This window comes from Indicator indicator, chromosome 1, assembly GCF_027791375.1.
Source record: "Indicator indicator isolate 239-I01 chromosome 1, UM_Iind_1.1, whole genome shotgun sequence".
In the NCBI taxonomy this organism is placed as follows: Eukaryota; Metazoa; Chordata; class Aves; order Piciformes; family Indicatoridae; genus Indicator; species Indicator indicator.
The window spans coordinates 119,291,974-119,318,631 of NC_072010.1; the positions used below are offsets into that span (position 1 = coordinate 119,291,974).

Genomic DNA, 26,658 nt, shown 5'->3' on the forward strand with positions numbered 1-26,658 from the left:
AAATGCATTTGGGAAGAAGACAGGAACAAACCGAACAAATTTTCTAAAGATTATTTACTGGTCCTAATCAATGAGAAAAAAAAATTAAATTGAATTCAGGAACTTCCTATGGGATATAGAATACACATAAATTACGCAAAATACAAATAAGCAAACCCATAAATAACACCAAACACTGTAAGGCAAAGTTTAGAGATAATATACTATGAAGTTGTATTTCAACAATACTGAGCTGCTGATGCCCAGCTTTATGACCTATTCACTACTTACTTTTTAACTTTTGTGATAAGTCATGAGTAAGCAAGAAAAAGATAAAATACATCCGTACTAGTGATCAGGAGACAAGGATGTGTCCATCTTCATCTTAATTTGATGATAAAAAACTCTGTACAAACACACCATAAAGTATTAAAATATTTTTAAATTACTTCAGTCACAAGTTCAGGCATCTAAAGTTTGTCTTTTAAGTGCATGAGTCTCACTATGGACATGGGGAGAGTAAATAACCTGTGAAGTGGATCAGTGGGCTTTCCATCAATGTTTCCAATGAGTCCTCTGGCCCCTGTAGGAGAAGGGGGAGCTGGCATAGCCCTTCTTTGGGGTGCACCTTAAGCCTGAAGCAAGGAGAGGGAAGTGGGAAGAGTATGTTGGGATAAAAATTGTATAGCATGGAAAGTAGAGTAATTTAAAGAGGAGAGGACAAAGAGTCACTTTGCTGTTTGTTGGTTTTGGTTGGTTGGTTGGGCTTTTAAAAATTTGTTTGGTTTACTTTTTTCTTTTTCTTTCCTTTTTTTAAAGTTATATTCGTAACATTTTGAAATTGCATATATAAAATGTTCGACTTGGGAGCCATGTGGTATGAGAAGATAACCCTGGGAAAGAGAAGTTCCTTTTACTAATGAGCAAATATTTCATTTAGAGTACTAAAATTAAAACAAGTAATGAACTGGGGAAGGAGTGTTTAAAAGGGCTTGTAGTGATAGGACAATGGGCAATGGTTTAAAGCTAGAGCACAGTAGATTTAGGTTGGACATCAGGGGGAAGTTGTTTACAATAAGAGTGGTGAAATACTGGAAGAGGCTGCCCAGGGATGTGGTTGAGGCCCTGTCCCTGAAGAGATTCAGGATCAGACTGGATGTGGCCCTGGGCAGCCTGATGTAGTTGGAGGTGTCCCTGCTGACTGCAAGGGGGGTTGGTCAAGATGACCTTCCAACCCAATGCAATCTGAAGAAAATCTGAAGAAATTATCAGAACATCCTCCCTGGTTTTACCACCTCCCTGGAAACTCCAGGGTGAGTTCCTAACTGAACAAAAGCTAGTGGGTGATGTGCATCCCTGCTGTAGTTCCCTCTGGTAGATGCTGCTGTGTGGTGACTACATAGGTGTTAACTATTTTGAAACTCATGGCCCTCCGTCAGCTTTCTGTGGCTCCAGCCATCTTGGCCTATCTCTGTGCTGCATACTGACAAGCTAGTGTCACTTCAAAGCACATCTGTCGAAGCCTCTGGAGCTTAACAGTAGCACAGAAAATACCCTGGCAACATAAGCACCCATGCTTTCCAGGCATTTGGTCTAGGGGTAGTCCTGAAGGCATCCACACCTTTAGAAATGTGAAATGGACAGAGAAAGGTTTTGAACTACAAGGCACTCTCACCTTACCTCACATAGTACATATAAATGTACATGCACACACATGCAGAAGGCCTACACCTTTTCATAGTTTCCATTTTCTCAACACTTTTGAGGACCTTTTAGGTACTAGTCAGATTTTTTCAAAGCCTGGAAGAACTCCCCTTCTCCTTTGGATCACAATGTCTATCTCTCTGCTCACTGCATCTTTTTATGCATATGCTGGAGACTGTGCCCAACAGCTGCTTCTCCATAACCTCTTCCTCTGCCGTGTGACATACAGATCAGTCCTACATGACCCATGTCCCTGCAGCAGACATACAGCTTCCTGCTGCTGACCACTGAGAAATAACTTGTTTGCAAGCAGCCAGCGCAGCTTCCGCACAACTCCATGTGAAAACTTCAGCCAAACCTTGGTGCTCAAGAAAAAGGAGGCAAACAAGCCCCACATGCAAAATCAGATTTGCTGACTGAAAAATATCCAGAGGAAGTCCTCAATATGAGACAGAAGTGAAGCCTGTCTGTTGTTTTTGCTTGCCCTCTTTTGAGTGAGTGTTCTGTGACTACTAGACTAGAAAACTCTACATGCTAGTTTTGATTCCAGTTGGAAAGTGGACAAAGCAAATCTCCAATCTTTTCCTCCTCCTCTGAGTAACTTTAGGTGAAACTGAGTGAGAACTGCATTAAAACACTGATGGGTGAACTGGAGGCCCTGCCATACCATGCTCTTCGTGTTGCTGCAGTCTGTAGAACTGGGCAAATGGTATCAGTGCAAGGAAATACATAGCAACAAAAACTTTTATAGATAGATTCAGTGTCTTGGTCTTTGTCAATGCAATGAGTTAATGGTGGGAATGGAAACCAGGTTTCCTCCAGTAATTCCTGCCCATGCCATTTTCAGGTTCAATCAGACTTGGGATTGCTGCTGCTACAGATGCTTAGCTCAGAATTATGTCTCAAATAGCTTCTGCAGACAGCACTACCTCTGTCCTGTCACATGCTGAAAGCTCTGCATAGTAGTGTTTGGTCTTCTTTATAGGGGAGTAACTTGCATTCTTCAAAAATCCTTCCTAAGTCCCTGGAGAGAGTGTAGTCCTGAAGATGATCAGTGGTGATGAGTCATGGCAGGTGGAATACTTCCATGGAAAAAAATACTGATGAAAATCAAGGGAAAAAGGTGAACATTATCTGGGTTTGAGCAGTTTTACCAGAGGCAATGGCTGCTTTCAATTTTTGTCTTACGACTTTACTGTTTAAACAGAAATAAAAGTTCTAGAATTTAAAAACTGAAAAAAAAAAGTAGTGCTACTGGAAACAACACTGTGACATAGTCGACTTCATTGTTATTGAGCTTTGAAAGGTAACTAAATGACAGTCTGATCCTTGGGGGATTTCTCAAGACTTAATCTTTGTCATAAGGAAATTATTTAAATTTTATTTGACATTGCTGTTTTGTAGTTAGGAAAAGTCTTGTTGACAAAGTACTGTTACTCTGTATGAGTGCAATGAAGAACGTTCCTTATTGTTTGCCTGTCTCCCCAGTTGCCGGGGACCTCCATTTTTTTGCACAAAAAATTACCCTTGAAAAATAAATCCGGTTCTCCTAATCTCAGGGCTGGTAAAGTAAGCGAGTTATTTGGCCAGAGATGTTATTATGAGATCTGCATCTAGGAAGGGGATACTGCCACAGGGAACAAGGCAGTTGGCAGCAGCCTTGTACTCCAGGAGTCTCATGTTTGACTGTGTTGGCATGTTTTGAGTTCTCTGGGGGAAATTTGTTTAGTTTTATTTCATCCAGAAATAGGAAGCATAGAAGAAGCTGTAGGAGGGCTCATCATAAGCTTGAGGTAAGCTGAGAGCAGCCAGGTGTTTCAGTGCATACTACCTATGACTAGAGAGCAGATTCTGAGTGAAGATTTTTCCTTGCCAGTAGAGATGACTCACACGAATTATCTTTTCTGTTTGTATACTGTCTAGTATTTACTCATTACAGTTCTGTATCGTTTTTCATTTTTTGCAAGCAAATGAAAAACATTATTACTGCATTTGCCTTCAGGTTAGGATTTTTAACCTTTTCTTGGTGCAAGGTTTTATGAACAGAGAATTCTGAAATCCTATGGGCTCTTTGCTGCTCAGATGGCATTTCTGGAACATCCTTAGCTTTTTCAGCATGGATTGTTTCAAAACATGCCCTGCTCAGTTAATATCCTATTACTGTTAGCTTCATAAACAGCTATGCAAAAGAGTTTTATGTGCACTTATACTAGAGAAACTTAATAGGAGCATCTGGTAAGTGTGGAAATGGTATGTATGACTGATTTATCATCATAGCTTCTCTAAAAAAGTAATTCCTCACATTTCCTTTGCAAGACAGACTGCCAGAAGGTCCTCTGTCAGTCCATGTTCTTGCTCTCTCCATTGGTTAATCCAAGTACTTGAGTGACAGTGCCAGGGAACCCCAGAACAGTTAAAAAATATAACAAGGGAATCAGCTATTTGTCACTGAAGAATAACTTAAAAATAAAATATAGCGCTATATTCATTATCACAGGTAAGAGCTTTCTAAATAATTCCTCTAAAATAATACAGTACTACAGTCAGTACCCTTTTCTGAAATTTTATAATGTGGATATATAAGACTCAGAAAATTAAAAACCTTTTATATTTTTTCTACTTACAACAAAACTACAAATTAAGAACAAAAGCTTTGCATAAACATTTTTTAAAATAAAGGTCACTTTGTGTATACATTAGAAAGATTTTGACAAGAGTATGACAAGACCTGCATCTTGTTGAGACCTATATAACATTAAAGACAACCTTCCAGTGCCTTGCAAAACTTTCTGCTTTTTTAAGACTCTCAGTTCCCCTCCCTACCCTTTATTTGCCTAGATAATCAGAAGCCTCAAATTTAGCTCAACACACCAGTTTTTATAAACCATTTTGACTGTGCAAGATTAACCTGAATCACAGTAGTTGTCTCCTTCTGCAGTCTGCTCCCACCAGTTAGTATTAGCTACTTCCCAGAGAGATCCTAAAGCAGTAATGAGCTCAGCTTCACCAGAAGTGTGCTTCACTGCAAAAACTAGCTCCCCTCTTGCCACAGATATCAGCATTTGCACACATGTATGACAAACAGACTGTCCAAATGCATTGATGGGATTTATACAATAGCATGAAGTCACGGTCAAAGCTCTGTGCTGCAGTCCAGTTCTAATAACAGACCAGTAGCAAGATCAAAAGATTAATGGATAATCAGCTTGCATTACTAACAATGCTGTAAATAAAATAAAGAGGAAAGATCAATCTCCCCCTTTAACTTTTTACTCCATTACTTTCCAGTCTGGGATTGTGGGAATGTAGCCTGCCACTGCCTGACCTGACACTAAACATCAGTTTGTTTAATAAGTAAAATGTAGGTGCTCTGGATCCAGTGCATCTTGCTTGGGTGATGCCTTTGCTTCTTACCTGTTGAGGAACCTCTCACAGCACACTAAATTTCAAGTTTACTTCTTGCACGTTAGTTTAATCCTTCAGCAAGGGATAATTTAAGATCTTGTTAGTTAATCTAGACAACAGACATCCCTTTTGCCACTCTTTCCTCCTTTCCTCATACATGGACTGTGGTGGAACGTTTAATAGAAATTTCATTGAGATAAACAAATTAAGATTTACAGTTGGGCTCAATGACCTTTTAGAGGTCTGTTATAGAATTACAGGACTACAAAATTGAAAACTAGAATTTATATAATGATTACAAACCTGAAAAAAATTATTATAACTACGTAACATTTTACAAAGTTAAGAAAAGCAACAAAGGAAGTTTGAAGATAACCAATACAAGCAAGCTATCAAAAGACTCATAGAGATGGCCCAAGACAGAAGGATATGTACTTCTTAGCATGGTAACTACAGGGAGGAGAGTTTTGTTTTAACATCTTCCTAGTGCATTACAATTTGGATTATGACCCTTCTTTGCCAGGCAAGCAAGAAAGAGCTGGGATAATTCCTGATGAAAGCTCTTGCTTCTGCTCTGACAACAATCTGGTAGCTGTTGCAGAAGGGTTGTAATCTCCAAGAGTCAGCGGCTGTGCCTTCCCACAACAGTGCTTGCCCAGGATCTCGATGTTCTGAGAACACAAATCCCTCCCTTTATTTGAGAAGACATATCCCTGCCATTTGCCAGCCCACTGAGCTTTGAGTAACAACATACCCAATCCAGTTTCTGAAAAGGAATAATCCATTCCTTCCAACATATTTATTTCCAGGTTATTCAAACTGTATTTAGTAGGCTAAATCTGCCATGAATGTAAACTCCACTAACACATATGGCCTAGTGAAGATGGTCTGCAGTGTTTGCTGCCTTTAGTTTGCTGCAAGATGGTTTAAAATTCAAGTGTGGTGTGTCCTATCTTGAAAGTCTGGTCAGCAGCACAGGGAAGTTGTTAGGACTGGAGTCATGAAGGTATTTGAAGGTTAGGGGGCTTGCCTCTGCTCTTCATTTTGGGTTTGTTTATTGTTGGGTTTTTAGTATATGCAAGGTAAGAGCGCCATGTATGTTCTCTTGCAAGACGTGGTGGTGAAATTCCTTGTCACAGGTGTATGGGTATCCTGACAGTACAGCACCGTGGGGCATGGCTGAGAGAGGGGTGCAGATATGGCCATTTGTACCAATGAGGAGAGTGAGCCCCAGGAAAGGAGGACCTTGAGACAATGGCACTAAGTTTGGCATAGTAGTTGTTGGATTGCTAATTGTGTGCAAGATGTCTCTGTCAGGAACAGGGTAAGAAATTTCAAGCACTAACAGAGATACAAAATTAGGTTAAGGTCTGGTTAGAATGACCATCCTGAAAATCCCTTCTCTCTATTATCTCTCTACAGCCTTGCCTACACAATGAACAAGAGAAGCAAAAGGTTGTAGGAGCTCCACAGGGATGCACTCAGCCAAAAGAATAAACAGTAGTAAAAAATTATCTTCCAGGATCTCCCCAAGAGATAGAAATAGAGCTGCCGAAAGCCAGCCATACAAACTACTAGAGGTTTTGCAACTGCATCAGAAGTTGTGAAACTGAAAAAAAAAAAAAAGCCAACAAGTCTGCCTGCATTAGTCAAAGCACCTTCCCTGTTCTCCTGGCCAGGAAATCATCTGCTGCAACAACCAATATTGTGCATACATAGGCTCAGGTATAAACCCAGACAAGAATCAGGAAGACCAGAAATATCTAGATAATGGGAAACCTTTCTGAAAAGAGATACTATTGATGAGTTAGCTGAGCCAGCTGCCTTTTGTCCAGTCTTGGCCTTGTGAAGGGAACCAGAAAAGCAACTTTTTTGGTTTTGTTAGCATGCTGCTTTTCACTGTTAATTATAACAACCATGTGACACATTCGAAACTGCTAGCGTTAGGAAATTATTTAAATTCACATAGCAATGAAAGCCAACAAGCTTTTCACTATTGATTGGGAAATGAATACCCTAAAAAATAATAATGCTTAAACATGAAAAGTCCAAAGATGTTTGGTGGTTGTCAAAACAACTTGTAATAGACAAGTTTGTGTTCCATACAGAAGTATATTTATTGAAAATCGTAAGGAAAACAAGTTCTGTCTGGCATAATGTCACCTGCTTATCATGATTGCAGATGTTTGTAATAAAAATCAGTTAATAAGCAAACCACTAACTTCAAATTTTATGTTAACTTCAGTCTCAGAGTTGATTTAAGAAGTACCTTCATATAGAACATACGCTATTCTCCTTTTTTGTTTTTTGGTATGCCTGTAAAGTCTGGTGTAATTAAGGGGTTAATTAGAATCTTAAATGCTTGTTTCACATTTTGCAAGATATGTCTCATTATAAAAGTAGCTTTATAACATGGGGAAACGTGGGGTTTTTCATTATATATAATTGCCCATCTTGTGTATTGGCAGCACAGAGTCCAAAAGAGAGGCTATAAACATTTTTAAATAATCCTTTTCCCATTTTCTTTTATTATTTATAATAAATGAACTCTCTTGCTTTCTTCATGTTCATATTGCCACAGTGTTCATGAATCTGCACCTCTGTGTTATGGCCACAAAGATTGTATGGAGATGCATACACTAAAACCAAAATAAGCACCATAAAACACAGTCGTGCAGCTTTTAGCCCACCAAAACAGCACCAGCAGCACCCACTGTTGCATCAAAGGAGAGAGTAAACTGGAATCAGGTGATTCCAAATTTCTTTTGTTTTGTTTCATGCCTCACATTGACTTTAACCTTTGTTCTTCCAGGGGCCTTGCATTTTGTTTTCTTTTCTGGTTATTAATTTTTATGGGACACTCAATGCCCAAGCAACGTGACATCCATTTTCATGTGTCCCTGCTGCATTTGATACACTGCATGAGACCCATTCTCCAGCCATAACGGCTGCCACCCCTTCAGTCCTCATACACAGCAAGCGTTATTCTGAGGCATTTTGAGGACCTTATACGTATCACGAGGGTGATCAAGTCTTCCACACTACGAGCACGAAGAGCCAGGGTGCCAACTATCTGGGTTCCACCACAGCAATTGCGCACCTCGGGCCTGCACCCGTCAGTTTTCAAGAGCCAAGGAGACGGCCCTCCCCTCCTGAGGCGATCACCCTGTCAGAACCGAGACCCGCAGCCCCGGCCCCACGGTGTGCGACGGTGCTGGCATGCTGGCCCCCACCCAAATGGCCACCCTGAGCCCTCCCTCGGGAACTACAGCCCCCACAATGCTCCCCAGGGCGCCCTCACGCCACCCGCCGCCTCAGCGAGAGCCCCCTCAGAAAGGGGGAGAGCGACGGGCACATGCGCGCTCCCGCCCCGCGGCCGCAGAGGGGGCGGGGCCGAGGCTGGGGGAGGGCACAGACCAGCCCGGGCAGCGCAGAGCCGCTGGCTGGGGGCGGAGCGAGGCAGCCTGAGGCCCGGCTACGCCGTCAGCACCAGCCAAGATGGCGGCGCGGAGGCCCCGTACTGCCTCAGGTCAGTGAGCTCCCCGTGGGCTGGGGCACGTCCGCGGCGATGCGTCGTGTCCCTTCCCCGTAAGGGGAAGCAAGGAGGAGGCATAGCGGCCGCCCTTGCTCTCGGGGGCAGGTGGCAGTCTGGTCCCCCCCGGCCGGTGTCGGTGCCCGAAGGCGGGGGAGGGATGTCCCGGCCTCTGCCCCTCCCCCGTCCGTCCCCCGCGTCCGCGCTGCCGGTGGGGGAGGGGCGGGACGCCTGTACGCGGGTCTCGCTGCTGCCGGCCCTGGCCCGCGCGTAGTCCCCGCCCCGGCCTCTTCCCGAGGGCTGCGGTGGCGTCTCTCTGCTTAGCTGCCGAAACCAATTCTAGGCGGGAGCGGGGTGAGAGTGGCGAGGAGGAAGCGGCAGGGCCTCGGGTGAAAGCCGTCTTAAAAGCAGAATGCTGCCGAAGCCCTTCATAGGGAAGGCACCAGGACCGGCGGCTGGCGGTGACTCGCTCGAGGCTGCTGGACTGGGCAATGTCCATTTCCCTAGCATCCATCCTTTCCCCGTCTGTTGTTGAGCAGATCTTTTAAGTGTATTAGAAGATCCTTCTGTTGAGGTATCGGCGTTTTGCACACGCGGGCTTTTATGTGCGTGAAAATTACGCATAATACTGCCCTGCAATGAAGGAATTGTTCGTTGTTTTTTTTTTTTTTTTTACTAGTAGAAAACGCTTTAACGTTATTATTTTCCATACAACGTGTTACACTTGTATGAGTTTCCATTTCAATAATAGGGTAGAATTAGTATAACTAACAGCCTGTGACAGTGCTTTTATATTTCATTTAAAGAAGTTGAAGTTTGCACTCGATACCTCAAAGATGGAAAGAAAAATCTTTGCATAACTTTTTAGCGTTATGGGCTGTAGTACTCGGATACACTTTGGTGATAATAAAGGGATCTAGTTCATGCATGCATATGTATTTCTTGCATTCTCTTAACTTTTTACCCATTCTTGTAAGCGTTAAAAGAAGCTGCTAAAATGCTTAATAAAATGTTTAGATCTATAGTCTTTATAGTTCAGTGTTGATTTAACTTCTCTGCAATGTTCCAGCAGCATTGCTGAACTTATAATTCACTTTAAATATAATTAGTCAAAGTCCGCTTTAATTCAAGTGTGTATGTCCAGAGAACTATGATATACTTTTAAAATATTTTTTGTTTAAAAACTTAAAACCATTTTTTCCCTTTGATCTTTGAGTATGGGTGGTATTTAGAATCTCTAGTTTGAAGAAGTAGGAGGCCTGTTTTGAACACGTTGACAGAATTGTACTGCAAATACAGAACTTAATTGAAGTCCCAGTTTCATCTCTTTCACCTGTTGTGGAAAAGGAACAGAAGCATCTATTCCTGGCTTATTAACATATGCTGACACTAACCCTCTGAGGAAAATGCTGAGCCAGAAGCTCTCAATCTTTCAATGTTTTGGTCAATCCAGAAGAGAGCGTGTGCATGCTTACCCTTAAGTTACATGTGTTTCACATTGCTTAAGATCATAAAAGCAGTTGTAGTAGGTCGGAGGAAAGCCCAGTGCCCAGTGTCTGAAGGGCATCAGCTGTAGGATGAGCTAAGATTTAATAGAGTAAGCATGTACTGATACTTTCTTAGACTGTTTTGAATGATTTGTAGCTCACAGCCTCGTTAGCCATGGTTGTTGACTTTATGTCCAACAGGCCTTGGTGGATTTTTTTTGGTTGGTTGTTTTTTCACCTTTTAACATTTTCCGTGGTTTACTCTGGAGTCCACAGCTTTTTGGTATCCACAGCATCCTGCAGCGAGCTGTTGCAGAGGTTAACTTGGGCTTCTGGCAGGGGGTGGGGGATGAAGGAGAAGAAGACTTCTTTTTTTTTTTTTTTTTTTCTTCTGTTGAACCAGCTACCTGATAGTTTCATCTAATACCTCTTGGTTCCTGTACTTGAGCAGATAGGAGATTCCTGTTCACCTTTTCTGTGCCAGCCATGGATTTAATGGATGATACCTTCCCTGTAAGTCTTCTCTTCCTTACCTTGAAGATTATGGAATAAAAATCTCGAAATTCTATGTTCTGTGAGCTGCTGGACTATAGGTAGACTGTGTGCAGTAATTTACACCATTGGATTAGCCAATTAATACCAAAAATGGTTCTGTTAATGTTTGGGGGTTTTTACATGGATTGTTAATTTACTGTCTAACTGAGAAAATCACTTTTTTTTTTTTTTCCTGTTTAAGAACTTGAAAGTGATGATGATTCCTATGAAGTATTGGATTTAACAGAGTATGCACGACGTCACCACTGGTGGAATCGTCTGTTTGGACGGAATTCAGGACCAATTGTAGAAAAATATTCTGTAGCTACCCAGATTGTGATGGGCGGCGTGACTGGCTGGTGAGAGAACATCACTTTTCCTAACTGCCCTAGACCTTTTATGGTGTTAGAAGATCCATTTCCAAGGCTATTTGAAGCAGATAAACGTATCTTCTCTAACAGGATTTTCTTTATCATTGATCAAGGTTATTCATGTGTGAACAATTTCTTTACAATTTCTTTCTTTTTCTTACTAACTCACATTTTAAAGTGCTTTGTTATATTGGTAAAACACCAGTTGTCTCAGAGAACTTACACCAGTTACTGTGGAAAGGATTTGGGGCAATGTCAGAGCTCTACAAGTATAAGAAATAAATGGAAAATTACTGCATGTAACTTCTGTTTGTATGGAAAAGTTTTTTTCCTTACTAGTACAGATTTAGGAACCTTATTATGGTATTATTGGTAAGACATTATATAGATAAAAGAAACAAAGGAAAAAAAGGTTAGAGAATACACTTTTAATTAGGAGCCCCATTTTTTAGAGACGATTCTCTGAATTCAGCTAGAGCCATTTTGAACAAATTAACAGTCTCTTATGCTGTTAACTGAAGGGAGGTACTACACTAAGGTAATTCATGGTGAAAGCTGGACAGTAAAGATGAGAACTTAGACTGAAAAGTGTGGCCACAGCGTTAACAGCTACATCAAAGTATTGGTTATATCTCAGAGATATTGGAATGGTGTTTATTCTAGTACTCTAAAAAAGTTGCATGAAAAACAGCATTATGGTAGCATAGGAACTTTTAAAACAGAATTATGCAAGATGCGGAAGGTAAAATAGAGTGAAAATGAAATTATGTGCAGACTCAGTTCAGCTTTGAGGAGTGTAGGCTTAGATTGAAGTCTGATTTGTTTTATTTGCCTCTGTAGCCTTAAAATTATTTTTAGAAGTTAGATTTGTATTCATAAACTCTGAAGCTTCTGGGGTATAGTTCATCTTGTATCCATAACAACTGGCTTATTGAAAGATGTGGAAATGGTGTATTTCAGTATCTCTATGTACTTCTGAGTGCATATTCACATATATATATATATATATATATATATATAAAAATATATATGCAGGGGGAAGAAAATTCCCCTCTGTGTGGGGGCAGTCAGTGGAGCAGGTGAAACACTAGCAGAGTTGCCCAGTTGTGGAAGCATCAGCCTTGGAAACATTGAGCACTTGCATGAGGTAAGACTCTGAGCAACCTGATTGAGCTTGAAGGTTGGATCAGACTTTGCAGCTGGTCCAGTTTTGGGTAGGCAGCTGGATTAGATGACCTCCAGAGGTCCCTTCCTGCCAAAACTATTCCATGATACCGATATCTATGCTATTCTGTATTTGATGTAGGAATGTTTGGAGTCTGTGAACAAGATAATTAATTTTTTGGTTACCTTGATCCATTAAAAATAGACTAAGGCCATGTCCCAATAGAGAGGTCCCGCTGATTTTAACTCTTGTGATAGGGATGTAACTTCTTTTTACCCAAGATCTTAGAATCATAGAATGGTCTGGATTGGAAGGAACCTTGGAAGGACATCTAGTCCAACCCCCTCTGCAGTAAGCAGGGGCATCCTCAACTAGATCAGGTTGTCCAGAGCCCTGACGAGCCTCACTTTGAATATCTCCAGGGATGGGGCCCCAACCACCTCCTGGGCAACCTGTTCCAGTGTTCCACCACCCTCATAGTAAAGAACCTGTTCCTAACATTCAACCTAAATCTGCTCTTCTCTAGTTTGAAGTCATTGCCTCTTGTCCTATCACTGCAGGCCTTTGTAAACAGTCTCTCTCCATCCTTCTTGTATGCCCCCTTCAGGTACTGGAAGGCTGCTGTTAGGTCTCCCTGGAGCCTCCTCTTTTCCAGGCTGAACAACCCCAGCTCCCTCAGCCTGAGATATTTAACTTCTGGGTTGTGCAGTTAATATAAATGATGGTATAATGTTTTTACCTCCCATTTGGGAATGGTTATAATGGCACTTTTATGTTACTACATTGTGCTTTATTAACTTAGTACATTTAGTAGCAGCATTCAGCTTTTGTATATAGACAAGGTCTGGAGGTCTCAAGCTTACTTTAAAGGGACCATCAGACAGACATGAACCACCAGCCATTACTTGTGTTGTCTTGTCTTAGAGTTTATTAATTCAATATTGTTTGTATTAAATATTCTGATTTTAAAATTTAAAAGTGTGAACTGATAAATTTACTTTGTTAAATAAGAAAGTAGTAATAGTTGTGGTAGGGAATTTTGGAGTGTGGCATTGTTCAGCAGACAACTTCATTGGACTGGGTGTTGTTTTTTTTTTGTTTTGTTCTCCTAAGGTGTGCGGGATTTTTGTTCCAGAAAGTCGGAAAGCTTGCAGCAACTGCAGTAGGTGGTGGCTTTCTTCTGCTTCAAGTATGTAGCATTTCATGCTTTATAAGTTGGCAAATGTTATTTACTAAACAATAGGAAAAATGCAGCTGTTGAGTAAAAGTTAATTAGGAAGGCTTCTTATCTACTTGATCTCTTCTGCCTTATCAGTCAAAAACTTCCATTTCAGCTGGAATATGATGTACAACAGAGATATTTCTGAAAATCAGTGGCAAATCAGAAACTATACTATCCTGTAAAATAGTTTCTATTAAGCTAAAAGAAACCTCTCTGCAAAAATTGAGATGCTCTCTGTAGTCAGTATTGCCAGATTAGGGGAAGTAATTGTAAACCTATGGTTAGGGAGATCAAGGAATTTAAGATGGTTGTTTTAAGTAGGTTTGAGAATTTTATCAATCCTTTAGAAGAAGTAGGCTTCTTGGGCAGTTGTATGGAAGACTTGCTTTGCTCCATTTATGAAGCCATGTTTTTCTCTTTATTCCCCATGCTGTATTTATTAGTTCTATCTGGTTGAACCTCTGAAGCTTTTCTGATAGCTTCACTGCATTCCTCTGTTCCATTGGATTTCAAATCCAGAAATTTTAATGATATTTTCTGGCATGACTGTTTTGTGATTTTCATCAGATACTGTGGTTAGGGAGGGTGTATTCCCCCAAAGCTTTTAAATTAGATGACACAACTTGCAATGAAGGAGAATTTCACATACCCTTCTGTAAGATGCCACATAATTTTTCTTACTGCCATTTTTCATACCTATGAGCTTGTCATTCTTCTTCATCGTTCCAGAGGAAGTAGACTGGTGCCAGCTTAGGTTCAGTAATACAGCTTTTTTTGAGACAGGATGTTAAGTGTGTGTGTGTGTGTATGTATGTATGTGTATATATATATATATATGTGTGTGTGTATATATACACACACACATTTAGTCTTTCCAGCATCACCCTGGAGAATTTTCAGAAGGCATATCCTACTTCTAGTTATTTTTTGTTATTGTAATGGCTCTTGCAGCCAACCGTTGATCAGGAAAACTTGGGTAGGACCTCTGATAGCTGCTGTGTAAAGCATCAAAATGTCACAGTTGTCAAGTACTCCTACTGCCTTCATCATTATGTTCTCTATTGATTTGGGGTTGGTTTTTAGGTTTTTAAACCCCATGTTCAATGTGACTGAACTGCAGCACTCTACTTGGGAATGCATGCTCTTGGAACTATTTGGATTTAAGCTGTTTTCAACAAACACAAAGTATATTTTACTTTGTATCACTCAAAAGCAAGCATCAACAACAATGTAAGAGGTCAGAGAAATAGTTTTGGTGTGAAGCTTTTATAGTATTAGCATTCATTTCACTTCACCATAATGCATTGATGACCTTTTTAAATCTCCTGGAAATCACTGCTTACTTGGCTTGTACCTAAATACAGGGTGGAATTGTACAAGAGTATTGAGTCTGAAATGGTTTACAATCATCCACATGTAAATTTTTGGCAAATTGTTCTATGCCAGCAAATGAATCAGTTTGACAGAATACTCTGAAATTGTTTAGCCTGTAGTATGTATTTCTGGATCATTTCTGGATAATTAATTTTGGTTTTTTTTTAAGATATCTCTTTGCAGTGGATCTTGAAGTACTCATCTAGTTGACTTAACGATCTAAATCTCTCTTCTCATGTTGTATGCCATTGGTCTCAATTCCTTCAATGACAGTTCTTATCTAGGAGTGGCTGAAGAGCCTACAGAATGGAGGCCTGGCATGCAGGGGTATCCTGCAGGAGCTTTCATTAGTACTGCTGACTACAGGAAGCTGAAAAGTTAAAGCTAAAACCTGCAGACAAAACAAAACACAAATTGCTTAAAACGTATTACTTGTGCAGTATATTTGCTTGTTGAGCAGTGAAGGTTTGTGAGCTTTCCAGTACATGAAATAGATTTGCCATGTGTTTGAGTGTCTGATTTAGCTGATCTCATTTACAGTGTATCTGAAAAGGGATATTATCCAAGAGGAAAAATGAGTTGCGTATTTTGATTGAGTTGTCTGTATCTTTAATTAAGTAAGATGAGATGCTTCTGGAAGGGAATGAAGTAAATGCCGTGGTCTTTCATTTTAATTCAGAACATTTTGCAGTTTAAAGCTGAGTCATAAATTCTATAGTGTAATTACATTTCTGTAGTCTTTAATTTTTTCATTTAAAGATCACACATTGTGATTTTAGTTTCCCTATGAATGTGTTCAGTGCTTCCCTTGAGGAGGCAGAGGAGTGCTTCAACACATGACTAGAAACTTGTGGTTTTGTCTGTAGGTTTCTCTGAAGTTGCAGATTTCATTTCAGCTGCTGATTGCAATATTGATGTTGTAATTACTCGCTAAAACAAGAACTGGAGAAGGCAAGATTCTTGGCTAAAGCCCATTCAGTGAAACATTTCAGTCCTGAAATGAAAAAAGGTGCTTTTTGTGTAGTTTTTAAAAATTAGAACTGTTATCACATCTTTGTGCTTGGTATTTCAACAGCTTAATCTGATCAATTAACTATCCTTTTTTAATTGAAATAGATGTAGTTCTTCAAATACGCCGGTATAAGCCCAGTACCCATGGACTGTATTAGAGAAATTCTAATTTCTCATAATAAGGGATTTTCCTTGTGTAAATTCTAGTTTGTACAGCACAGTTTAGTGAAATCGTAGAGTAGGGAAATGATTAATTAGTTAAAAACAATTGCTCTTAATGAGCACCTGTTCTGTGGTTTTAAACTCTTGTATCATCAATAATGGTTTCATTGCTTTTTGTTCTGCAGTCAACGTACAAATTGTAGGGTTTTCCATTGTGTTGACTATTATTTAATCATAAAATTGTATTTTTTTCAGTTATTTGTGCTGTTGCTAATATATTTTGCCCCATCCTATTAATATGTCATTGATGAATTCAGTTCTTTGGTAATCTGTTTTCTAACTTAAAGTAAATCTTTGAAAGCAACCCAAGAAGCAAAATAAACTCTTACAATCTCTTTGGCTATATATTGTGCAGGGGTTTGTTGATAACCATGCCATTATCATGTTGTGACATCTCAATGAAGTGGGGAAAGAACAGCTTGCTTGTAGGGGTGAGGACTTAAGACAGAGTTGTATTCAGTTTGGGGCTGAAGATCTTAGTTGGCAGTTGATACAGGCAGACTTTGAGGGAATGTGGGGTGGAATAGCCAAAGCAAGTGGTAGTTGGCAGTTAGCCTTTTAAAGAAATCCCATGTTTTGGGCAGGTTTTGCCATGGTATGGAGGGGCATCGTTTCTCTGCCTTTGTAACAAATTGAAGTAATGTCACTGGTTACAGTGAAGCTGTGCCAGCAGAAGATGGCTGCAGACACAACATCTGCAGTTTAACTCTTACAATGTTGTATTGCCGTTTACAAGTACCTGAAGGGAGGTTGTAGCCAGGTGGGGGTTGGTCTCTTCTCCCAGGCAACCAGTGACAGAATGAGAGGACAGAGTCTCAAGCTGTACCAAGGGGAGGTTTAGGCTGGATGTTAGGAAGAAGTTCCTCACAAAAAGAGTGATTAGCCATTGGCATGGGCTGCTCAGGGAGGTGGTAGAGTCACCATCCCTGGAAGTGTTTAAGACTGGATGAGGAACTTAGTGTCATGGTTTAATTGATTAGATGGTGTTGGGTGATAGGTTGGACTTGATTTCAAAGTGTCTTTTCCAACCTGGTTAATTCTGTGATTCTGTAATCATTTCTCAGTCTCCCTTTTTGTCTATATATTGAAGTTAGAGACTGGTCAGAGCTGTTCTGGAAATTGATTGAGTGTGATGGGGGCTGCTACCTATCTAAATACCAGAAAATACCTAAAGGGGTACATGGCTTCTGTATGCTGTACAAGCAGCTGAGCACAAGGAGCTCACATTTACATTCTGGGCTTGGTTGCACTTTCTTAGTATGAGAGATTTTGTCTTTGAGGAAATTAAAACTCCTTTGTCTCCTCTTGCCATATAAATTTTCTGCTCTCAAACATTTTTCTGTTCATTACTCTTAATGTTTCACAGTAATGAAGTATTTGCATGCCTCTCCAGATCTGCCCCCCAAATGAGGTCTTCCCTCTTAGATTCTCTGTTTTCTTTGATTAGCTTAGGGAACAATGTACATGTATTTATTGTTCCTGCATTGATGTATTTTTTTCAACTGCCTTTTTGGAAAAAAAATTCATTATTTTTTCAACAGTTCTGGAAAATCTTGAACAAAAATAAATTTTACTAACCTGATATGTATATAATAATAACAAATAATATTAATTCTTTGCATTATCACATATATGTATAGAGATAGATTTCTGTATATACAACCCATTCTATATGTCTTTTTAGGAAATTATATATATGTATAGACCTATGTGTCTCCATATGTATGAAATACCATCATTTCAGTTTGTTATAGTAGGAGATGGGTTTAGAAATACTAACCAGCTTTTAATAATTTGTGTTCATTTAAATTTATTGTTTTAAGGTAACAGACCCTAAAGCATCATAAAAGCCCTAAAATTTGAAGGCTGTCCCACCAACATTTGAGTTCATTGGGACTGTTTCTGTGCTTGTATACAAAGTTATATAATTAGTAGGATTGCAGCCAAAATGGATATGACACAGGCTCTGACTATCACTGCAGTGAAGTACAGGGTTTTTTCCCTGTCAGTTAAAATTTTATATTCAATTTTATATTCAACATATTTTACATTTTATATTCAATTTTGCATTCAAATTATTTATATTCATTGTGCTCTGTTGCTTATTTCAGAGATGTATGCAGACACTCAAAAAGCAGAACTTTATACTCCTTTTCTCCCTGAACATAGTAGCAGAGGTATTACTTTTGTGGTGTAAACCAGAGGTTTTGATACAATTATAAGCTGTAACTACTGGAGAGCTAAACAGAACTTAGTTAAACTTGTGCCTTGTCTTTACTGTATGGATAACTGAGCTAATTAAACTAGTCTTAATGAAATGTTTCTTATGTTTCTTTTAAAGTCCATTTTCTTACATCATTACAAGCAAATATATTACCATTTCTTACCTTGTATTGGGCTGGGTAGATTAGTCCATATTTAGTTTTCTGGTTTATGAGTTAGAAGGCAGCAATTCAGTGCTTGGGCATTTTTAAATTATTGTGGTAATATGGAATTCATAAAATAAAAAATACTTCTTAACTTTTTTCATTTTTAATTTTTTTATTTTATTTTGTTATATCACACAGTGACTGGATTTGCAACCAGTGCAACTTTAAAACTGGTTTCACATTTTCATATTGTATGCAGTCCTTAATTGGCTCTCCCTGCCTCACACAAATGCATGTGTGGCTAAAAAGTTTTAGAATAGACAGGCAGGGTCTCTGAATTTGTTATATTCTGAGGTATGAAATAGAGTATGATATTCAAGAAGCTCATTTTGCATTTGTCCAGTGAATTGTTTTTTTTAAATCTTGTGCAAAGATGGAAACCAAAGTTTACTTTCTTACATTGGTAGACTTAGGAGCTTCATTTTGAATTCAGACAGAAACTGTCTGACACTTTTTTTGTTTTGTTTGTTTGTTTGTTTTCAAGTTTGAAGTTCTAATTTGTGGTTAAAGATGTTGCTTAATTATTGTGGCAGTTTCAAAACAAGTTAGAGGGTCTAATTTTAGTTACTTAGTAGAAAGAACTAAGTGAAAGTCAAATGCTTGTAGTGCCTGTAAACAGTGAAACATTTTCTTTATGCCAAACCTAATATATTGTATATTTAAATATCTACTCCACAGAAGTCCATTATTGGTGATTTTTATTTACCAGTTGTACCATTTGCATGCAATGCTTAAGTTACATGAATTTGCCAAACATGAGCTTAAGGAGGACCTGAGAAATGAAGAGGTTTTGGTATAACAGGCATTTACTTATGTAGTGATCTACATCTGTCTTAGCAGTTAAAAGAAGCAATAATCCTTAGTTTTGATGGTTTTGCCTCTCCCCCCCTTTTTTTTTTTTTAACTAATGAGTTGTTTGTTGTAAGTGTTCTCTAGAGGATGCAGTAATTGCCTCATTTGTTTGTTGGTGTGGATTTTTTTTTTTTAAGCTGTGATCTTATATAAGCATTTAGATAATTTTTTTGTGAATTGTATTAAGGAAATTGGTGGGATTATCAATGCTGTTTGAGTAACAGAACATCTTACTTCTTTGCAGGATCAAATCTTAGTAAATGAAATAAGGCAAAGGGTTGGGATAGAGCTTGAATGTGCTAAAAATCTCATGGATGTTGTTTAACGATTTTGGGAGTTTGAGTGTGAATTGGTATGACCAATCCCCTAGAACTTACCCATTTTGATGATGTTTCAGAACTTGTGCTGTACACAGACCATGTTGTTTTTCTAGTTTCTGGCTTTGCTTTGTAGAAAGCATGAGAATTCTCTTGTATTACTCTTTTGTTGGACAGGGTAAATGACACAAGATAAAATGATAGTTTTGTGTATTTCTAAGGACGATTCTGATAGCTCCAGAGACTCTGTTGCAAATCAGAATCCCACAATTCTGAAAGAAGCTGAAATGAAGCCATTTTATTCCATTGTTGTCCTATGAACATGCTTTCCCTTTCCTTTTCTTACAAATAAAGCTACAGTAAATGCTGAAGGAAAAATACTGTTATTTAAAGCCTTTCTAAGTAAGGACTAGACAACCTGTAAAATTAACAAGGAGTCTACTAAACTTTGTCATTCCTTGTTCTAATTTAAACTGCTGTTACTGTTGAGGCAGAGTACCTGCTGTGATTGGAACAGTGTCTTTTCCTGTAACTAAAACAAACAAACAAAAAGCTACAATAAATAAAAAAGCAACAAAAACCTAAACCAAACAAACAAAAAACCCCAAACCACTCAAACAAAAAAATGAAACAAACAAAAGAACCCACACAAAACCAAACCAAAACCCACAAACAAGCAACAAAAAAAACCACCATGTTTGTAGGCACTAAGATACTGTATTTTCACTTAGGAAATGTAAACTGCAACTGTACTAAATATATTTTATTTTCCTAGATTGCTAGTCACAGTGGATACGTGCAAGTTGACTGGAAGAGAGTTGAAAAAGATGTAAACAAAGCAAAGAAACAGTTAAAAAAGCGTGCAAATAAGGCAGCTCCTGAAATCAATACTCTAATTGAAGAGGTAAGTCTAAGGTTGTAAACTATGTTCTACCAGTTAGTTTTTGTCACCTTTCACTGCAGGTGATGATTAGTTGAATATGCAGGTACAAAACTGGAAGGCACCAGAAGTGGTGTGTCTGTATGTTTTATTAAAAGTCATCAGATTGTACTGCTTTCTTCATTCACCTTTCTGTTTTGCCTACTTTTAAAGATGACATACAAATATCAAAGTGAATGCATTTCTACATTTCTGATACGGTTTAGAGACTGCCATTGGCTTTGCCATTTAGTCTGTACTAGTCCTTGGCCAGTGAGAAAGCCAGTAAGGTCATCATGACAAGGCAAAAAGATGGAGGTGGTGTGATTAAAACTTGGTATCTGCAATGACAAAGCCCAAATCTCCTCGCACTGATAACGAAGTTACTTGATTGGAAAAGACTGAGTTTCCTTCTGGACAAAAGCAGTAGCTATGTAATTATAGAGTTACTTTTTTTTTATCTCATTTATATAGTTTGAAGTATATCTATCTTCAGAACCTGTCAGTTGCATACTGTGTTGAAAAGAGGTAGCCTGGGATGCTGATTGGTGTCCCTGGGGCTATTTCATCCTGTTATTTGAACACTTATTTAATCATTTTTAGCTCTCTTACCTGAAGAAAAAAAAGAAGCCTGTTTGTGCATATTTTCAAATTTCTTATAAGTGCTCTGAGTTTCTTTCTCAGTAACTGTGAATCCTGACTTGGAATATGCTGCAGATCATGTAACAGCAGCCATGCTAGTGTTCTGTAATTAAGAGTTTTGACATCTCAGATTTAACCTGTATGGAGTTGCACACAGGTTGATAAAAAATACCTTTAAATTTTAATGTGAAGTGGAAATTCAAGACAGATGGTTTTCTGGCTTCTATATATAGTTGAACCTGTCCTTCTCCATTGCCCTGCAGAAATGGGTGGGACAGGATGGTGTTTTTGGTTGTTCCTTTTTTCTTTCCCCCGAGATTGGCTGCTCCACAAATAGAATTAATACAATCTCAAGTGTTTAAAGTAGAAGAATTACAAAATGGCACATTTGAAGTAGTGTGCTGTACTCTGGGCCATTACTTAATGAAATACTGTACACAAATGTCTTTGTAGGATTAAGTGATTAAGAAGCTGGTCCATAATGGAGTGAACTGTATTTATTTTCTAGTGATCTGCTCTTAGGAAAAAAGTATTTAAAACAAAAAAATGAAAGTCATGGTGGTACTTTTTCTGTTTTGCCAAGGGAGTTTGTAAAACATCTGTCTTGTTTTAATCAAAACAAGTGGTATTGCCAAAAAAATCCTATGTCAATTCCTCTGTATTTTGACTTAAAATGCCAGCTGTATTTTAAATCTACTAATGAAGACAGCTGAGGGTCAGTTTTCACTCCATGGGTGCCACTACTTGCCACCTAGCTTTATATGTTTTTAGAATCATAGAATGACCTGCGTTGGAAGGAACCTCCAAAGGTCATCTAGTCCATCCCCTTTGCAGTAAGCAGGGGCATCCTCAACTAGATCAGGTTGCCCATAGGCCTGTCAAGCATCACCTTTAATCAGGGGTGAGGCCCCAACCACCTCCCTAGGCAACCTGTTCCAGTGTTCCACTACCATCATGGTAAAGAACTTGTTCCTAACATCCAAGCATGCTCTCCTCCATAATTTTATTTTTTGTTTTATCAGCAATTGTGCTAAGTATTAAATGCTGTAATCGAGATACAGTTAACTCTGTTCCTTACAAATACTTTTTTGGGGTTTTCTTTTTGTTTTTTTAGTCAACAGAATTTATCAAACAGAACATTGTGGTGTCCAGTGGATTTGTTGGAGGCTTTTTGTTAGGCCTGGCATCATAAGGACCTGAATCGCCTCTCCCGGATGGCATTCGTGTCAGCAAAGAACAGTTGTGATGTCACACTGTCTTAAAGCAGTGTGGGTCACTGGGCCTTCCAGAACAAGAGAAGTGGACTAGGTAGACAACTTGGAAGCTTTTACATTTCAGGCTTTTGCCTCTTGAAGCTTGGCAAAACTAGGATTTGCTGAAAAACGGTGCAGTGTGCTCATTATAGCATTTCTGGGCAAAACTGGTTCATCTTCATCATGACTGTTTTTATCTATGACCTTTCAAGATCTAGCATTTTTTAAAAAATGTTATTCTTGGAATATAGAATGTAACCATACTGTAAGAAAGAAAGCTCCATTTCTATGTTTTCAGTTAAAATATTGTTCATTCTGAAAGTATTTTTCTTCATGCTGTAGTAGATGGTATCAATGACTAGACAATGTATATGATACTGTAGTTTCAGCCTTGTGGCTGCCCATGTTCTTTAGAAATCTCTGCAATAAACTGTCAATCTGTAATCCCTTTTTACAGAGTATTAAATAACAAAGAATCATGAGCTTATTAAAGGTGAAAATTGACTTTGGCTCTGGCTTTTGTGTACATAGTTGGAAGGGCCCTTGAAAGATCATCTAGTCCAACCCCCCTGCCAGAGCAGGATCACCTAGACCAGGTCACATTGGAATGCATCCAGGTGGGTTTTGACCACAACCCCCCTGGGCAGCCTGTTCCAGTGTTCTGTTTTCCTCACAATGAAAAATTTTTTCCTCATGTTTCCATGGAACTTCCTATGCCTCAACTTCCATGCATTGCCCCTTGTCCTGTCATTGGGCATCACCAGGAGGATCTCATGCTTGTAGCAGGCATCTGGTACAGATATTTGCAGAGATACTTGTGATGGTTGTGTGCTAAAGTGAAAGGACATTTGTTGTTTTTCCCAGATGTGTAGACATTCATAAACTCCACTATGTGCCACAGCTCTATCAATAATCATTGCAAGTGCAGACAGCACAGTGATCTGCTGCTTGTTTTACAACCCAGTGAGCCACAGAGATGGTTTCAGACTTCAGTTGGTGAGGTAAGAGTAGGCTCCTGACTGAGCACCCTACAACAGCTAGGGCTTGCTGGCATGTCAGCACAGTGAATGAACTGAGGCTGCTCTTGGACTCCATTTTAGCTAGAAATGATGGTCACTTTAATACTCATCTGTTCTGCAGACTCTTTTTTTTTTAAATAGTCACTTAATTTGACTGTCACTGTCTAGGGTGTCAGCTTTGGAATTACAAGGGTACAGATCAGCTTCAGTTAGCTTACTGGGAGAGTGTAGGCTTCTTCTGAAGTGTGGGGAAGCAAATAGCACTTAATGTGCTCAATGCATGTAAGCTGCCTCTGCCCTTGATGGATCAAAGCAGTAAGCTGATTCTAAAGCAAGATGGGAGGCATAACTGGAGATGGGCTGGAGGGGTTTTGAGGTGGTTTTGGTAATTTGTTACTAGGTTATTCTAAAGAGTTTTGAGAGGCCAGGTAAATGCTTAAAGCACTTTTCTGCATGGCACACGTGGGAACCTTTTAGAAATTTCTGCCCAGGAAGGACTGTTCACTGTGTCCCTATTTCTCTGCTTTCTACTGTACCAGCAAGTGAATGTGAAATGAAACCTCACACAGGTTCTGTGGGGTTCATGTTTCCATGTCCAACAACAGTAATGATTCATGGGTATCAGGTGGATGGATGTGATCTTTGGACATACAGGACATGGGATAAACATCCATCAGCTGGGCTGTGCCTGAAAGGTATTTGACATACTACCCTCATTTAGATGAGTGCTTCTATGGACTTCAGAGGTCTGTAGCACATGTAGTACATACATATATGTGTGCTTCTGGCTGGGGTAAGTTATGAAGGATGTGCATATCTGTGAGGTTGAAGGGTTTGGTTAAGCCACAGCCTGTTTGTAACTTTTGAAAATAGAACTTAACACACACCCTGCCCAAACCAGCCTCCCTAAAACTAAGGAACATCAGTGGCCACAAATAACATATTAGCATCCTAAGGTGAATATCTAAAGCTGTCTAAACCCAGCTGCTGCAGCTCATTGGAAATGAGAAGTTCAAGGAGAAGTGTGTACTGGGTCATCTGGGATTTAAAGAAAAACTAACATGAAAATGTTAAAACATGAAAGCTTCTTTGTCTAATGTTCAGTCCAAAGGATAATGGGAAAGTGACCAGGCAGCTCTTTTCTGCTGATGGAGCTAATGGATTGTTGGCATCTCAAAAGCACCTGAAGCCAGCTGATGTGAGTCACCCACCCTGATTTGAAGGAACTCTGGCATTCTGAAGGACTTTAGGAAGAAAATGATCATTAGCATTTTCAAGAAGGGCCTATTCTGTGAAAGGATTTCAAGGGAGCATCTTTTAGTGTGCTTGCTAGGAATATGTTAATTGTTAAAAGCAGGAATAAAAAGCAAAACACAAAACCAAGCAAAGGGCCCCATACAGTAGTACACAAAACTGATTTATGCAGAAGGGTTCTGCTATACTGTTATCATTGCCTTATTGAGAGTCTTAGGTAATGAATAAAGAACTGCTTGAATTAAATACATTTGGGGAGTTCGTTATTTTAGGGGTTTTTAAGCCTTTGGAATAAGAAGGATAAGGAAAAACTGAGTGACAAAAACTGAAGGAGAAATGCTGTCACTGAAGAGGTGAACACTGGTGGCTTGTGTTAGGATACATTCATGGCATAAAAAGAATGGCTGCTGGCACAGTGATACTTGCCTTGTTCTCTGATAACAGTTCCCTAGGTTGCTGAGGGAAGGGAGGTGCTACCAGGAACTACAGCTAGACCTGACAGCAAGGAGATGATGGAGTGGCAGGCTTGGATAAATGTGGAGTACTGAGACAAATGCAGCTTTTCTTGCAAATACCTGGGACTTCATATATGTCAGCTCAGGAGTGAGTCTTGGATACATAAGGGAATGCTCTATCAAATTACAGTCAGAAAAGTGAATGTTGATGGGGTTATTGAAAACAGAATAACATAACAAGAAATACTGTCTTTCTGGTGGCAAGTTCTCTGGAATGATTTCAAAGTTGCTGACAAGAACTAATGCAAGCTAAGAAGAGTCAGAGAAGGGTGAAATAGATTGAAAAAAATACCCTTTTTTTGTAAGCATTTTTTGTGGGGTAAATAGAATATCAGTTTTAGAAAACATGATTAAGAAAGAAAGTGTTAGAAATCTGTAAATTAATGAAAGGCTGGGCCAGCATTTCAGTGCTTTATATTGTAGAGTTGAAGAACTTAAAGGTATCTTGGTTTAATGAGTGAGACAGAGCTCTTTAACCCTTCTCAAAGGAGTTAAAGAAAACACACAGGATTGGATAGAATTGGAAAGTTTAACTGGAAATGCTATTCATAAATACATGCTACAGGGCAAAGCATATAAAATCCATACTACATAGCAAGAAAAACCTTCTCCCCAGCCATGCCTTAATATCAAGACCTAAGTGCTCTTTTCTACCCACCCCCCCAATGCCTCCTTACATTAGGCCCAACCAGGCCAGAATTGCATAGACAAAATTAGCCAAACCACTCAAGGCTGCAGATAGGAGGACTGAAATCCTCCCCCATACGAGAGATAAAAGCTCACACGTTCCCAGGAATAGAGAGAAGGGAGAAAAGAGGAAGAGCTGGCCCTACAGCCAGCTTATAAATAGATAGAATTATGGGATAACAGTCTTTCTGGTCCTCCTGGAGATCCTCAGCTCTGTGGTTCTTAAAGGCATCCAGCCTCAAACCGTGTTTAACAGTGTGGAAAACATGAACCTAGCACAGGGAAATACCTCTTCACATAACTGTTCCATGGAACTCATGCCCCCTGCACGCTACTGAAACCAGGGAACAGGCTCCCTTAAGGGCAAGATGGGGCAACATCAAGGTTAACTGCAGGAGTGCTCAGTTGTATCTAAGGATGTAAAAAAAAATAAAATAAAAAGCAGCTTTAGGTTTCTCTGGCCATAGTTGTTGCTTGGTGAAATTCATAATAAAATGATCCTAGTGATCAGATTATCCTACCTTTGCTTTCCACAGGCTTGTGTATTTTTTTTTTTTACCACTCTCAAGCAGTTGTTATCAGCCACTATTCTAAATTGAATGCTAAGCTAAATGACTGACTAAGACACAACATACATAGCTTGTTGCAATGTAATGTAATGTAATGAACATCTGTTGAAAGTTTGCTAAATGAGTTTTGGGAGAGATTGCTAATAAATCATCTATTTATTTTGGATTATCTTAATGGAACAATCCATTTTCTGAA

General features: G+C 39.2%; 1 protein-coding gene across 1 annotated transcript; it reads left to right on the forward strand.

Moving 5' to 3' along the window:
* The first annotated feature begins 8,572 nt into the window (after nucleotides 1-8,572).
* On the forward strand, nucleotides 8,573-22,905 carry FUNDC1 (FUN14 domain containing 1). The gene is made up of 5 exons (XM_054385743.1): nucleotides 8,573-8,617; nucleotides 10,844-11,000; nucleotides 13,291-13,366; nucleotides 20,380-20,508; nucleotides 22,280-22,905. Exons 1-5 carry the CDS (start codon nucleotides 8,587-8,589, stop codon nucleotides 22,355-22,357), a joined length of 471 nt encoding a protein of 156 aa, XP_054241718.1. The 5' UTR covers nucleotides 8,573-8,586; the 3' UTR covers nucleotides 22,358-22,905.
* The last annotated feature ends 3,753 nt before the right edge of the window (nucleotides 22,906-26,658 follow it).

Coding starts and splice junctions, on each gene's coding strand:
- FUNDC1 (XM_054385743.1), top strand. CDS start 8,587: ATGGCGGCGCGGAGGCCCCGTACTGCCTCAG. Junction 8,618..10,843: donor GAGGCCCCGTACTGCCTCAG/GTCAGTGAGCTC, acceptor TTCCTGTTTAAG/AACTTGAAAGTGATGATGAT. Junction 13,367..20,379: donor GTGGCTTTCTTCTGCTTCAA/GTATGTAGCATT, acceptor TTATTTTCCTAG/ATTGCTAGTCACAGTGGATA.